Below are 14,822 nucleotides of genomic sequence, written 5' to 3' on the forward strand. Positions count from 1 at the left end.
GTGTGTGTGTGTGTGTGTGTGTGACTGAATGAGTGTGTAAGATCACAATAAGATCACACACTTTGTAAGAGGACGGCCCCTGAAACGACTCAATGAGTAGGGAGAGTCGGAGAGAGAGCGTTGTGGATGGGTTTAGGAGAGAAGTGGAAGGGTTAGATGGTAGTATAGAGGGGTAACAAGTTTCAAAAACCTGCAAGCTGCAAATAATTAAGAAAAGTAAGTTTATTATTTTTAGATCTCTTTAAGTCTAGAAGCCATCTCTAGATCGAATGTGGTTGAGAATCCTGTATTTCTCCGCTTGTAGTCTACTTACTAGAAGTAACTTTCAGTCAGTGACTCTACTTCTGAGTGCAGCTGCTGCGTCTCACCCTGTCAGCTGCAGCCTGTATAGGCATCAAGTTCTGTTGTGTCCATCTTTTCAGCAGGAGTTTAAGACTGGAGCTGCTCTGACTTTGATCATGAGGAACTTGTGTGTATCTCTAGTTCTGCTGCAGCTCATTGGGACTTGTTTATGCCAATTTCCTCGCCAATGTGCCAATTCAGAGGGACTACGGACCAAGGAGTGTTGCCCAGTTTGGGATGGTGACGGCTCAGCCTGCGGTGCCCTGTCTGGCCGTGGTTTTTGCACTGAGGTGGAGGTCTCAGAAGAGCCCCATGGGCCCCAATACCCACACAGTGGGATTGATGACAGAGAGCGCTGGCCTTTATCTTTCTTCAACAGGACGTGTCGTTGTGCAGGAAACTATGGAGGTGTTAACTGTGGTGAATGCAGGTTTGGTTACTGGGGTTCAAACTGTGCTGAGTACAGGGAGTCAGTGCGCAGGAACATCCTGACCATGTCACTTGCTGAGCAACAGAAGTTTATCTCTTATCTCAACCTGGCAAAGAACACCATCAGTCGTGACTATGTGATCTCCACAGCAACAAGAGCAGAGATGGGTGAAAATGGTGAGAACCCCATGTTCTCTGACATCAACACCTATGACCTGTTTGTCTGGATTCACTACTATGTGTCCCGGGACGCCTTCTTGGGTGGCCCAGGGAATGTATGGACAGACATCGACTTTGCCCATGAATCTGCAGCATTTCTGCCCTGGCACCGAGTCTACCTGCTTCACTGGGAGAATGAAATAAGGAAGCTGACGGGAGATTTTAACTTCACCATCCCATACTGGGACTGGAGGGATGCCCAGTCCTGTGAGGTGTGCACCGATGCTCTGATGGGCGGACGCAGTCCACTCAATCCTAACCTCATCAGCCCTGCTTCAGTCTTCTCCTCATGGAAGGTAGAACATTTGTGTGTGTGTGTGTGTGTGTGTGTGTGTGTGTGCGTGCGTGTTAGTGAAAACTGCACACTTAACTAGATCTATGACAAAATCATTCTTATCCATTATTAAGAGACTGAACATTCCTTTCCCCGAGAAACAAACATGTTGTTTGTTTCATTACCGCTTCACTCTGTAGGTCTGTGGTTCTTAAGCTAGTTTAACCTCTTACAGTAATCCAAAGAAATAAGAGATTTGGTTGGAAACACACATTTTCTTTTTTAAGAATTCATCCAGACAACATAAAAGATCAGAGAAAAAATCCTCCTTGTATCCACATCCGAGAAAATGTATCTAAGACAGCACCTTTAAAGAAAGAAGCACTTCATTGTAATCCCGTAATAGGGAAATTACATTTTTACACATAGTTGTTTTTACATTCACATAGGGCCGAAATACACACACGTGCACACATAGGACACATAAACTGAGAAATCAGTCACAAATCTTGTAGTAGTTTGCATATTGTCTGAAGGTACCTCATTAAAGCCCACTAAATATGTGTGTGTGTGTGTGTGTGTGTGTGTAGGTGATCTGTACCCAGCCAGAGGAGTACAACAGCCGAGAGGCATTGTGTAACGGCACTGGGGAAGGACCACTGTTACGCAACCCCGGCAACCATGATCTCAACCGCACGCCGAGACTCCCCACAACAGCCGAAGTAGACTTCACTGTCAGCCTCCCCCTGTACGAGACAGGACTCATGGACCGACTCTCCAATATGAGCTTTAGAAATGTCATAGAGGGTAGGAGTTTTAGACACACACACACACACACACACACACATACACACATTAGTATTACTGTACTTCCATGCTTAACAATTGAGCCTCACCTCAATCTTTCCAATCTAGTGCATGAGTGTTGGCTCATTTAGTTCACACAAGGGCAAAACATACAATCATGTGAGTTTGTCTTGGTGCACACTCAAAGAGAAGAAAGCACAGACATACACACTTAACATCTAATCCTGTTAATGTATTAATAGGGAAGCCGGAAGAAATATATGCAAACAGACGCTTAAAACAGGCAACCTACTTAAACTGATTAATTCAATTTTCAGTTAATAAAAAAAAAAAAAACTTTTAGTCACGTAATTGTGTTGCTTGAGCCTAACTTGTTTTAGTCCACTTAGTGTCTAACTCATAGTTACCTTGAAGCATTCTCCACGAGCATTTCTCAAAAAGAGTCAATTCTATTTTAATTAACACCTTCCAGTCAGGTGCCTTTTGCTGGTATTAAGATCAGTCATTTGCATGTCAGAGTGTTAGATATCAGCTATCTTAGTTGTATCAAAAGTATCTCAAAGATGTGAGAAAGATAACTTTCAACACTAGAAGTGAGCACATCCAACATACACTCTGTTAAAACTTCACTTCATTAAGGGAATTTCTTTCAAGTGAATTTTGACATTTCTGAAACGAAATGAAAGATCTTTAAAGAAATGAGGGGCTTTTCCAAACTTCTCATCTCTGTACTCCCTCCTACATAAAAACGACCATCCCTCTATCTTCCATCATGTACTCTTTTTCCCCACCTGCAGGTTTTGCCAGTCCAACGTCGGGTATGGCAGTTCCAGGCCAGAGCACAATGCACAACGCCTTGCATGTCTTCATGAACGGCTCCATGTCCTCAGTGCAGGGTTCAGCCAACGACCCCATATTCCTTCTGCACCACGCTTTCATTGACAGGTACAATGATGCACACAAACATGTCTAATAGGGACACACAGGAAAAGGATCACTTTGCTTCTATTTACTGCAAAGGTAAACAGATTTCCTTGTGATGATGATGAACAAACATACACGTGTTAGAAATGGGATAGAGGGAGGAGTAATACGTAGAGAAAAAATGAACAAAGTAAAACAAGTAAAAAGGAAACAGTTAGAGTAAGTTGAATAGTGAGACAGGACATAATGGTGTGACATAATGGTGTCTGCACATTCAGGTAGGTTTATGTATAAATGTCACAATTATAAAGTAAAGAAAGAGTCCGTGCTAAAATGTTTTTTCTGAAATTTAGATGTTTTAAGAAATATTTAACCAGCCCCGAAAGAAATTATTACTGATTGCTTTTAAGGCCTTTTGATGTTTTATAGGAAGATAGGCAAAACATTGTTAGCCAAAAACATATTTTAAAGTAAAAATGTTGCTTCTCTTGTGTGGAACGCAACAGTCCCTTTTAGGATATTTAAAGATCACCACCTTTCTTGTTTAATATTATTCTCTTACGCTTTTTTATTTCTATATTCCGTTGTCTACCTCCTTGATGCTATTATATTTCTCCAATCCTTTTCTGTCTTTATCACATCCATCTTTATCCATCCTTCCCCTCCTTCCTTTTTTTCTCTTTTATTCTTCACTCCCATTTATCTCTGTGTTCCTTCCTCTCTTCTCCAGCATTTTTGAGCGCTGGCTCAGAACCCACCAGCCCCCCCGGACCAACTACCCACGTGCCAACGCCCCCATTGGCCACAATGATGGACACTACATGGTGCCCTTCCTGCCTCTCTACAGAAACGGAGACTACTTCCTGACTGATAAGGTTCTAGGATTTGAGTATGCCTACCTGTTGGACCCTGGTCAGTACAGAACAACAAAACAAGTCCAGTAAACAAGTGTTTCTACAACGTTTCCTTCATGTCAATCTGTCTTATCCTGTGTATCTCCACTACAGGTCAGAGGTTTGTTCAGGAGTTCCTGACGCCCTACCTCCAGCAGGCCCAGGAGATCTGGCTGTGGCTCCTGGGAGCCGGGGTCCTCGGGGCGCTGATCTCTGCAGTCATCGCTGCACTGCTCATCGTTGGAAGAAGGAAGTGGAGGCGTAACCAGAGAAGGAAGAGGGCGCTGAGCTACGAAGAGAGACAACCATTACTGCACAGCAGCTCAGAGGAAGGTTCTTCATATCAGACTACCATGTAGCACATACTGATACTGTGCATACACACATATGAATGAAATATTAAGAACACACAGTATTTTCATGAAGCAAACGAACAAGATGAATCCTGGTACAAGATTTCATTTTTATTGATTTCCCATTAAAAAAAAAAACTCAATACAATGGAGCTGTACTTTATTTTATTGTGGTGGTAATAGCATTGAAAAATGTCTTTACAGAAAATTTGTCAGGTTTAAAAAAAACATTTACGTTATTTTTTACTTAACTTGGTTTGCAGAGTTTTCAAATGTTTAAAGGATTTTCGATCACGTTTTGTGTTTTTAGGCAACAAACAAAACAAAGTTTCTCCTCCAGTGCATTTTGTGATGAAAGAATACACCGTGGTAGATATCTTAGTCAAAACTAAATATAGCTACTTATCACAAGAAGTGAAGGGAGATTCTTTTTTGGGATTTATAGGCAAACTAACCCTTTAAGTTTTGACACACACACACACACACACACCTACACACAAACACACACACAGCCTTTGTGTGCATCAGTAAAATGAAATACGTGTCAGAAAAAGAAAAGACATACAGTACACTACAGTGTTTTGATTCAGGTGAAAGCACTCACCTATAAGTATTTATTGTCTGTGAAGTACTCAGCAGTCAATGACAGCAAAGGTGATTTGGTTATTCCTTCTTTTGGCAGCTCTTGACTTTCCTCACTGACCTAAAACACAGAGCATCCTGTTACATAAATGTAATTTATGTAACATAATTTATTATTTCATCGTATGGTACTCAACTGTGATTGTTCGTTCACAAGACACATACTGTACCTTAAATACTGTGAGTTTATTTACGGACAGAGTCAAATAAACTGATTTGACTGTAGCTCATGAAAAAGGTTGGCAGGGAAGGAATTATTTCAGATCATTTCATCAAGTCAGGCCAGATCTGCTGTACTGTAGCTGTAGTGATGGTTCAGATTATTAAAATCTTGTTATTTTCCCCTTCAAAATAACCTCTTTTTCTTCATTAGTTAAATTCATTAGAACAACTGAGAACTAAACTGCTTTTCTAGATATTATTTGGACATCAAGAAAAAGGGTCTGTTACCTGTCTGTGGAGAATTTGTAGAGGTCAGAATGGCCAAGTACCATCATTTACATATTTACCAAACTGTCACATCGAGTTTGTATTTTATGGCTAATTTGAATAATAAACAAAGCAGTTTCACGAGTGTAGAGACTGCTTAGTTAGCATATTATAAAACTAAAGTAGGTCTAGTTAATGCCATTACAAAGTCAATGTTGTTTGACAAAATAACATTTCATACACTTGTGACTCTGATTGATATATGTTTGTGATAATAATAATAATGTAAATTGTGCCAGGATCCTAAATAGTCAAATGTTCCCACTTACTTTGTGCAAGTTATCAAGATATAATAAATAAAAAATCTCTTTTATTTTGGACTTTGCCTTGTAATTAAAAAAAAGAAGACACTTCTGAAAATAGACATACAATTTTAATTTAAATATATTAAAATTTCAAATGCTAAATAGATGGTTGCTAATAACAATTTGAGAGAACACGCCAACTTACAAATCCATTGTTATAAATTCCACCAATCTACTAATTTCTTTGTATCAGCAGTAAACACTTAAACTTACTTTGTTGAGAAATTGCCAAAGCCCCGCAGAAGTGTTTCACATAACATAAAAATAATTTTAAACAATATAAATAAATTGGAAAAACAACTACCTAAGAATACTGGCTTAGGGTGTAGCGTACGTTTGCTTTGTATAAAGATAGATCTTTGATATACATACATGAACAGTGAACAAGTAGTTTAAACAACAAATGAAAACAAACTGAATCAAGTGTCTACTGTATGTCTGTCTGGTTCCACTCTTTCCCTCAGATGAAAGCAAACCACTGCAGATTCTGGTGACAGTCTCACAGACCAATCAAATATTAAAGTCTTTTTATTACAAAAGTTACCAGCTCAGACAAAGGTTTGTTCTCTGAGGTAGGACTCCAAAGCAACATTTCCCTCTCTCACATTAGATGCCAGCATGAACAAATGAACTCCACAGAAGGGAAGTGTCAGGGAAAAGATGAAAGCCTCTATAGAAAACATCTTTAGAATGTGACCCCACGTGACCTAGCTTAAGATAAGTCTTTAAGGCAGATGATCTCTGGTGATCTCTGTACTGTGTGTGGTACCTCATTCCTCTCCTTTAGGGAACAAATGTTATAGTCATAACAATAAGGGACATATATTCACAGCCACAGAGCTGCCCCCGCACCAGAGTGATACCAGTCCCGGCGGAAGGGACAGATTGAGACACCAAAGGGGCTGTCACATCGTAACTGTAAAACCCAACAAAACTGTTCAGTGATGACCAACTGGCTGCAGCACAGATGTTACTCACAAATACCACTCACAGGTATCACTCACAGATGCCCCTTTAAACAAAGCCCATGATGTTGCCATGTGCCCTCACGCTGTGAGGAAACAGACGACCTCTGCTGCTGTGAGCCGGCGGCCTATCTAATAAGGCCCTTGGCTTTGTCATGCAAAGAGAAGCTGCCGGCGACTTCTGTTTCACCTGTTTATGCCTGGTGCTCATCCTGAGACACAGAGTATGTCAAAGCAAAATCCAAATCAATGCTCCGTGGGTAGCCACCGGCGGCTAACAGCAACAGAGGCCATTAAGCTAACTGTTAGCTGGTGAAACAGAGCTAACTGGCTGCAGCCAATAAGTCCATCTCTGCAGACGTGTTCTTCTTGAGGTGAAGAGGATGCGAACTGAAGGATGGACATGCTGATGGATGTATGTACTGTGTGTGCAGGCGGGGCTTCACATTCATCACCTCACGCCATCTGCCTTCATAAGAGAGGTGTCTTCAGGTAGGTCATGTGGGGCACTATATCCCACACTATGTGTTGTACCGAGTGAATCGACTGAAAGGGAACACAGAGCATCATGACTAGAGAATCCGAGCAGTGGGCTGGTTTCCTAAGTTTTTTCTCCGAGGTTGATTGGATCAAGTTTCAGTTGCTTCAATCAGTTGTGGGTAGGGCTGGTCTGTAGAGAGGAGCAAGCCTCAAGCTGCATGTTGCGGTCTTGTCCTGCTGGCCCTTTTAAGACCATGGGCAGGGATGCATATGAAACAATAATATAGTCTGTGAATATTCAAGTTTGTTTAGCCAGTTTCAAATGTCAAATGGCAAAGTTTCTGTTTATTTTAGTGACGTCGAAGTGTACAACCAGCGCGGATGTTTGATCAGCTGAAGGACTCCTTGTTGAATTCAAAGGTTGTTCCAGAGGATCGGGCTGAGTTACACAGTCTATGGAGGGTCCTGGAGATGCCCTTTGGTCCACAGCAGAAAACCCCAACTCGTTTACTGAAGCCACACACACAGAGAGAGAGAGAGAGAGAGAGAGAGAGAAAGAGAGAGAGAAAGAAAGAGTGTTAATTAGATATTTATAGAATAGATATTCTAACACTCGGTTCCTACTCCAACCCTGGAGCTTCCCACTCTACTCACTGTTTATTGGTCTTCCCAATCTCATCGAACAGTAACTTCCACTTGGGTCGACCAACCAACAGCCTTGAGGTGAGTGGGCGGTACTTGTCCTCAGACATGCCCTGGAAAACAAGGTAGATAACAAAAACATCCCAGTTATATCTTTTGTTATTTCAGAGCAGTGTTAAAATAACAATGATATTATCCCTTTTTAAATTGAAAAATTTTTTTAGCTAGCCTGGATGCCAGCCCCAACCATGACATTTGAGGTTGGGAAGTTTGGTTTGGACTTAATCCGTTGTGGAGCAACTATGCTCGAACCAGAGCTGTTCGGACCAAGCAAGCAGGCTACAATCTGATGATGGACAGATGATCAACAGGAACGTAACCAACCGCGTCCCCAAAGAGTGCTTGGGTTGAATTAGTTTACAACAAAGACGGCTGCCGCTGGAAAATTGAGATGTGTAGATTCTGCCAACACGTCTGTTATAGAAGATATCGACCGTGCATTCATTTTAAAAGAGGAACAGAGAACCGCGATCAAGGCATTTGTCAATAGGAAAGGTGTTTTTGCCGTGCCTCCTGCGAGATTCGGCAAAAGTTCAACATACGTTGCATAATTCGTTGCTCTGATTTGTTGTATGTCTATCTTTTAGATCTATCTAAAAGATCCCAGTCTGTCATGACAGGTTCTCCATCTTCTCTATTGTTCCTCTACTTCTCTTGCTTTCCCCTCCTAACTCACAAACTGCTGCAGCCCGTAAAGATGTGTTAAAGAATACAGGTCGGTGTTGACAATGCTGTTTTACTCTTCATTATTTGCAACTATGTTTATATTTAAAGCAGACTGCATTCTTCATCTACAATGTAAAGAGAAGATTTTTACAGAAATAATACAACGTCCAAGACTGCTTTAGACTGCTGGTTCAGTTAGTGTGTTAGAGAATGAGCACCCAATAAACCCACTATATCCCAAGCCCTTTCCATAAGACATGGGTCTGAGACAAATGTCAGGCCATGTCAGCAAGTTAATCACACACAATTTACACAGAGCAGCTGTGATCCAGGTCAGGATCTTTCTGTAGAGCGGTAAGGCAATACCCAAATGTGTCATCGGATTTCCTGCATTACTGGGCTTACTTAGAAACAAAGATTATTAAAGATGGATGTCTGTGCACAGAAAAAGCTGAAACCCTTTCAAATCAGGAGCATGAAACATAAACACGGACAAAGAACTGTGCTTCGCGTAGTTCAGTCGTAGCAGTTGTGCTTCCTTTGACAGGCCTCTGATTCATGACAGACTGGTTTTACGGCTCCATGTGAACTTGGTCAGTGTGTAACAGGCTCTGGAAAAGAGCACTCTCCCCGTCGGGGAATTGAGCCCCGGTCTCCCGCGTGACAGGCGGGGATACTCACCACTATACTAACGAGGAGTGGTTGTGAGCTCATCACATGACGCATAAATAGGAAGTAAGCAACACAAGACTATACTGGAGGAAATATTAGCTGCTATTTACAGTATGATCAAAATATGCCCAAACTATTTCTAAATTATATATCTGTGGACTTGTATTTTCTTTTTACAATAACTGAGACAAGCAAACATTTCTGTTAACTTGTCTCTAATTCATGGTCTCTAATGGCTGTTACAGCAAGAACAGATTAATAAGAGTTTGAGTTTAGCTTCTATTCTGCTCATGCAGCAACAATTTGACACAATACATTTTAAAAAAAAGTGTGTAGCTAAGAGACAGAACAGAAAGCCAACAATCAAAAGACAGTAAACTCATAAGAAGCCTTTGGAATTTAATGTGCTGTAGCTTCTTTTTCTGTCATATACTGCCCTCTAGTGGCTTACGTTTTTAAGACAAACAACAAATCGATGAAGAGGTGAATGAGTGAACAGAATGAAATGAAAATGACAGTGTGTTTGCACGTGCATGCGTGTGTCACACTTACCTGCAGGTTGTCCGCCTGACTGACGTACAGTTTCAGATTAAAATAGTCTGGTCGGTTTTCCTGCCAAAGCTAAATGACAAACACATACATGGAAATGTGTTTTAGTGGTGCTGTGATGCCTTTGGCCTAATTTATCAAAGCGATATTAAGGATTAGCATTTATTCCTTGAAACAGGAGAGGTAAAATTTCTAACAGCAACAAGAGGGCATAAAATACAATAAACCTGAGGCAAACAACATGCAAAATGTGTCCTGACCTTCTGATGAACAGCACACAGCAGCTCAGCAAACCAGTAGAAGGACTGGAACTCCCTGCAGACCCACACAAAGTACAACCTCTGCAACCTGAAACCTGTCCAGCCATCACTGAGTATACAGGGAGGAGGAAAGATAGCTTGAAACATATGAATACACAAATTGTTCATTTGTCCGTATGTAATGTTTGTGTGTTTTTTCTTTTCATAACTCACAGCAGAGCATTCAGCACGCAGGCGAACGGCGTGACTCCTATTCCACCCGCGACACAAACACTCACGTCGTAGTTAAATACTTCCTCTGATGGACTTCCAAAGGGTCCATCTACGTAAAGCCTGAACATACCGTACAGTATGGACAAAAATACAAAGAAAAATTAGCCAAGAAACTGGACAAATATACGCAAATATATTTACACTTCCCCCTCAGGGTCAACCACACATAAGCAGATAAACATCCTGCATTTGAATTCCCACAGACTGGGTGCAGCTTGTCTGAGCCCCCAAACACACACACACCCACACACACACACACACACACACTTACACACACACACACACACACATACCCGTCATCCCTACAACAGCTGCTCAAACACTTGTGTCATCAAAAACACAAACACACACGCACACACACACACAAATCACCAAGCATAGTCACACCAGAGCATTTCTCTGCATTGAGAAAGTAGACACAAATATGATCAGACAATACTACACACAAAACTGGCTTAGCGTTACTGACACGTAGTGACAAGCACTATGGTCGGTAAAAATATCGGTTTGACAGCTTTTCAATTTTGATGTAGCTTAGCTAGCATTTCCCTCGTTTACAGCCTTTGCACTAAGCTAGGCTTAACAATTGGACCTAATTCCTAAGTGAAATGAAGCTTGTATCAATTTTGCAGATATTGCATATTTTCCAAAATTTCTGACTGTTCTTCTTGCGGGGAAACAGTGTTGAGTAATATCCCCTGCACTCCTTTTATCCACCACTTTATTGGTGACAAAAACAAACCCATTGTCATCAATTCAACTGATCCAAAACTGCAGATTGTATAAGAGATAAAGAAAGAAAAATTCACACACATCAGTAACACAACTACGCAAAAATATACAAAAGAAATTTTGAGAACCAATTTAAGAAATAGAATAAATTAGGATGAGAGTAATAATAACTTCTTGATTGTCCTGTTATAAAAAAACTAATTTTGAAAGAAATTATAATGACTTTAGTGTTAGTGACCCTTTATCAGAGTTTTATAAATCAAATATGCATCCACTAGTTGTAGTATATCAGTATCTGGAAATGAACCCTAAACCTTCTGACCATAAGTGGGCTTTGTTGTACACCTCAGCCAACTGAACAGAGGGAGGGGGGGTTGGTGGTTTTGATGGTTTGTTTAGCTCTGGTTTACTTTCACAAAACAAACTCTTTATCTCTGCCTATCTCTCTCTCAAACACAAAGCAGGAAGAGCACAGGGTCAGAGGTCAGGAGGTCAAAACCACTGACCCCTCTGTGATTGTAAACCTTTATGAGAAACGATGTCTGTTGCATCACTCACACACACACACAAACACACTCACACACACACAAGAAAACGTACTTTGGGTATCTCCTCTGTTGTACCATGGGAAGGATCTCCAAGTCTATCCTTGTTTCCGGAACTAACAGCTGTGTAAAACGCTCTGAGAGGAGAAGAGGAGGATTTGCATTTCACATTGTGTTTTTTTCCAATTGCTAACACACCGAAATGACATGCATGGTATTAAACAATATAGTATGAAAATAGTGCTGAAATGTGCTATACAAATAAAGCTGCCTTGCCTTGCCTTGCCTATAAGTAATATTAAACCCTCACACAGAGAGCAAAACCTCTTCTCAAGTCTCCAAAAGTCTAAACACGTTTTCTTCTTTACACATTTTGCAATTCAAAATTGCACTTTTTAAATGCACTGAACACGGTTCTCTGCATAAGACACGACAATCTAACATAAAGTCACATGTTTGCCATTTGAAAACCCTGCTGTTTGTTGTGGTTTGGGGTTGTTTGGGTTTATTTTCTCCTGTTTGGCCTCCTTGTGTTTTTTGTCTTAGCCTCTCCCGGTCTTGTGTTGTTTAATCCTGTCTTGTGTCCCCCTGTGTGTCTGCTTGTTCTGTTTCCTGTGTTATTTTGATAGTATGGTTTCCTGTCTTGTCTAGTCTTGTCCAGCTTTGCTTTGTGTCTGTCTGATTGTCCAGCCCCGCCCTAATGTGATTCACCTGATGTCTCACCTTTTCCCCGTTACCTCTTGTATTTAACCCCTGTGTTTTCTTTGTCCTTTGTCGGATCCTTCTGCCTGTCTTGCTGTCACCTTGTGAGTTTGTTCTCTTCTCCGTAACACTGTGAGTTGTCAGTTTTGTTGTCACCCTTTTTCCTTGTGTGTTTGTCCTGCCAGCCGGCGGTGATCCGCCTTGTCAGCGCTGCTAGCCGGCCTGATCCTGCCTGCTCCCCGACTATTCTCTGTGGGTTTCCCCGTGAGCTCCCCGTCAGTCCCCTGGGAGCTTCCCTCCCAGTTTTGGACTCCTGCCTCTCCCTGTGCTGGGTTGAATTTATGTTTGGACTTTACCTTTCGCTATTTTTCGTTGAACTGTTTTGAATAAACTTGTCTCTGCGTTTGGGTCCTCCTTCCTGCCCCACAACACTATTCAAAATAACACTACAGGAGCTAATAGGCCAATATACGCGCCACCTGGCCAAACACCTCAATGCTTACAGTAATTGTTACGACTTTAATCAGGAAGTACTAAGCACTATGAAAAGCACCTTTCTTTACAACAACAACTGAAGACCTAGCTGTGTGGCAAGATCGTGCCTAATTAGTTTTCTTGCAAAAATCTGCTAATATGAATTAAGTGTGTTTTTTTGGTTGCAGTGCTTCATTTTGCAGGATATATGAAGTATTTTGCAGTTTGGGTGTGTGGTTTTGTTAATTGTGATAAGTATTTTGATAATACTGGTTTAGTTTGGAAAATTCTTTTTTAGCAATTGGGAAAAAAAACTGTAAACACAACAAGCTGTGAAAGTCAAAATGTAGCCCAAAATAATCTCTTAACTGTGTGTGTGTGTGGGCACTCATGGAAAATGCAGTTTTTCTACCAGACAATAAAACTGTGGGAACCATGCATAGATAAACAGTGCAGATTGTAGCATGTAGTTTTCCCGATATGCATCCTCCCCAGAGAGAAAAGACAAAAAAAATGACTTGCATCCTGTCAACTCCGATAGGGAACAGAAAATGTCTGTCTGTCTGTCTATCCTTTTATGTATATGTGTACGCGCACCTACCAGTCCAGTCTCCCACAACTCGTAGATGGATGCCAAAAGTTTTCTTGTTCTCTGTAGGACACTGCGATGAGTTAGAGAACAGACAGTGAGTTACAACAAAATACACACACAGACAAAGAGTGCATACAATCTTGTTGGAAAGTACAAGAAACACTCACATTCATGTGTAACTAACACAAAGACTCATCACACACACACACAAAGACACACAGCCTTCCTGTTGGCAGACAATGTTACTAGCCTCAGGGGTCTGTCTGCTCTCTGTCAGAGTGATTCCCTGCCCTCTTTCTCAAATCTCCACAAAAAACCAGGGGCCTGTTGCTCGAAAGTAGAATAAAGATATCCAGGATAAATGAATAAGCGCAGCTTGACTTAGTGTGATCTGCTCATTGCGGATTAATCGGTTGCACGATTGCCAAGCGAGGATGAACAGGTGAAGCTATGTCAAGCCAGGTGTAGATAGCTGGGATAAGTGCACGTTCACGGCTTTCTCAAATAGACCACGGCATCTATCACAGATTTACTGATGCAGAATTGAGAAGACGCATGCGCCATATGTTTCACCCAATGAGCAGCAGCTTAAATGGAAAGTAACGAGGAGGTGAATGATATAATATGCAGAAAGGGAAATACGGCTCTTATCAAACGGAGAGAAAAAGCCGAACAGACCATAGCGGACCCCACTGAATGTGTAGGGTCTAAAAATATCTCCTTAGCCTACAGTCACTCCACATTTTACAAAGTTGTAGGCTACACTGTGTTTTAATTTATTTAAATATAGTTTCATGTTTCTGTTTTTATGTGATAAATGTGCTGGTTTTACTGTAAAGTGTCTTTGACTAGCCTACTATGTAAAGCACTATATAAATAAAATGTATTAGTATTCAGCCTTTGCCTTAAAAGTGAGCAGAGGGAATAATGTTCCTCGGGAAATGGACCCCAAAGACTGTAGGCTTAATTTCAAACCCTTATTCACAACGTGAGAACATGTTTTATACCATATGCACAAATCTCTATAAGCTAATTCTTTCTAGGCTACAATTAATATTCATGCAGAACAATCAGAAAGGGACAACAACTAGAAAAATAAGTAAGTGACTTCAAAACACGCTGTGAGCATATGTAAAACAATATTCATGGTTTATTCTTCTGACAAGTGACCGCACCAAAATAAAAAGATTAAGAAGCATTGTGGTGTTCCCGGTATGATGAACGTAAACTACACTACATACGTAGGCTACTGTATATGGGCCAGGTTATTGGTCCAGGGATGGGAGACTAATTGAGAAGGTTATGAAACCAATGTAAGCTATAATAAAAAACATTGTGCCTAAATATTAAGGAGTAACGCAAACTGTCCTTTATTAGAGAAGGATAAGCAACAAGAAAATGAATCATGAATGTATTCTCTGACCATTATTACCATCTGCCATTATTATCATTTGTGAATATCACTACATTAATATCATCTGGGAATATCACCACATTAATATTGTCACACTTAATCTTCTGAGCGCGTCCTGT

General features: G+C 40.9%; 2 protein-coding genes and 1 non-coding gene across 3 annotated transcripts in view; 1 reads left to right on the forward strand and 2 right to left on the reverse strand.

Annotated features, from left to right (window-relative positions):
- Positions 1-115: 115 nt before the first annotated feature.
- Positions 116-4,262, forward strand: tyr (tyrosinase). Its single transcript, XM_034867926.1, has 5 exons — positions 116-1,286; positions 1,855-2,071; positions 2,869-3,016; positions 3,726-3,907; positions 4,003-4,262. The coding sequence occupies exons 1-5, from the start codon at positions 270-272 to the stop codon at positions 4,245-4,247; spliced, it is 1,809 nt and encodes a 602-aa protein (XP_034723817.1). The 5' UTR covers positions 116-269; the 3' UTR covers positions 4,248-4,262.
- Positions 4,263-6,400: 2,138 nt separating this feature from the next.
- Positions 6,401-14,822, reverse strand: part of LOC117942323 (NADPH oxidase 4) — a 20,976-nt gene continuing 12,554 nt past the window's right edge. Inside the window, exons 12-18 of the mRNA XM_034867735.1 lie at positions 13,299-13,359; positions 11,577-11,658; positions 10,185-10,304; positions 9,972-10,080; positions 9,715-9,783; positions 7,777-7,877; positions 6,401-7,632 (exon numbers count right to left, since the gene is read on the reverse strand). Coding sequence (XP_034723626.1) covers positions 7,512-7,632; positions 7,777-7,877; positions 9,715-9,783; positions 9,972-10,080; positions 10,185-10,304; positions 11,577-11,658; positions 13,299-13,359 — 663 coding nt within the window. The 3' untranslated portion in view covers positions 6,401-7,511. The remainder of the gene's footprint in view (positions 7,633-7,776; positions 7,878-9,714; positions 9,784-9,971; positions 10,081-10,184; positions 10,305-11,576; positions 11,659-13,298; positions 13,360-14,822) is intronic.
- trnad-guc lies at positions 9,117-9,188 on the reverse strand. Its single transcript has one exon. It is a non-coding gene; the product is annotated as a tRNA-Asp (tRNA).

The sequence above is a fragment of the Etheostoma cragini genome, chromosome 3 (assembly GCF_013103735.1).
Source record: "Etheostoma cragini isolate CJK2018 chromosome 3, CSU_Ecrag_1.0, whole genome shotgun sequence".
Classification (NCBI taxonomy): Eukaryota; Metazoa; Chordata; class Actinopteri; order Perciformes; family Percidae; genus Etheostoma; species Etheostoma cragini.

Coding starts and splice junctions, on each gene's coding strand:
- tyr (XM_034867926.1), top strand. CDS start 270: ATGTGGTTGAGAATCCTGTATTTCTCCGCTTGTAGTCTACTTACTAGA. Junction 1,287..1,854: donor CAGTCTTCTCCTCATGGAAG/GTAGAACATTTG, acceptor GTGTGTGTGTAG/GTGATCTGTACCCAGCCAGA. Junction 2,072..2,868: donor CTTTAGAAATGTCATAGAGG/GTAGGAGTTTTA, acceptor CCCCACCTGCAG/GTTTTGCCAGTCCAACGTCG.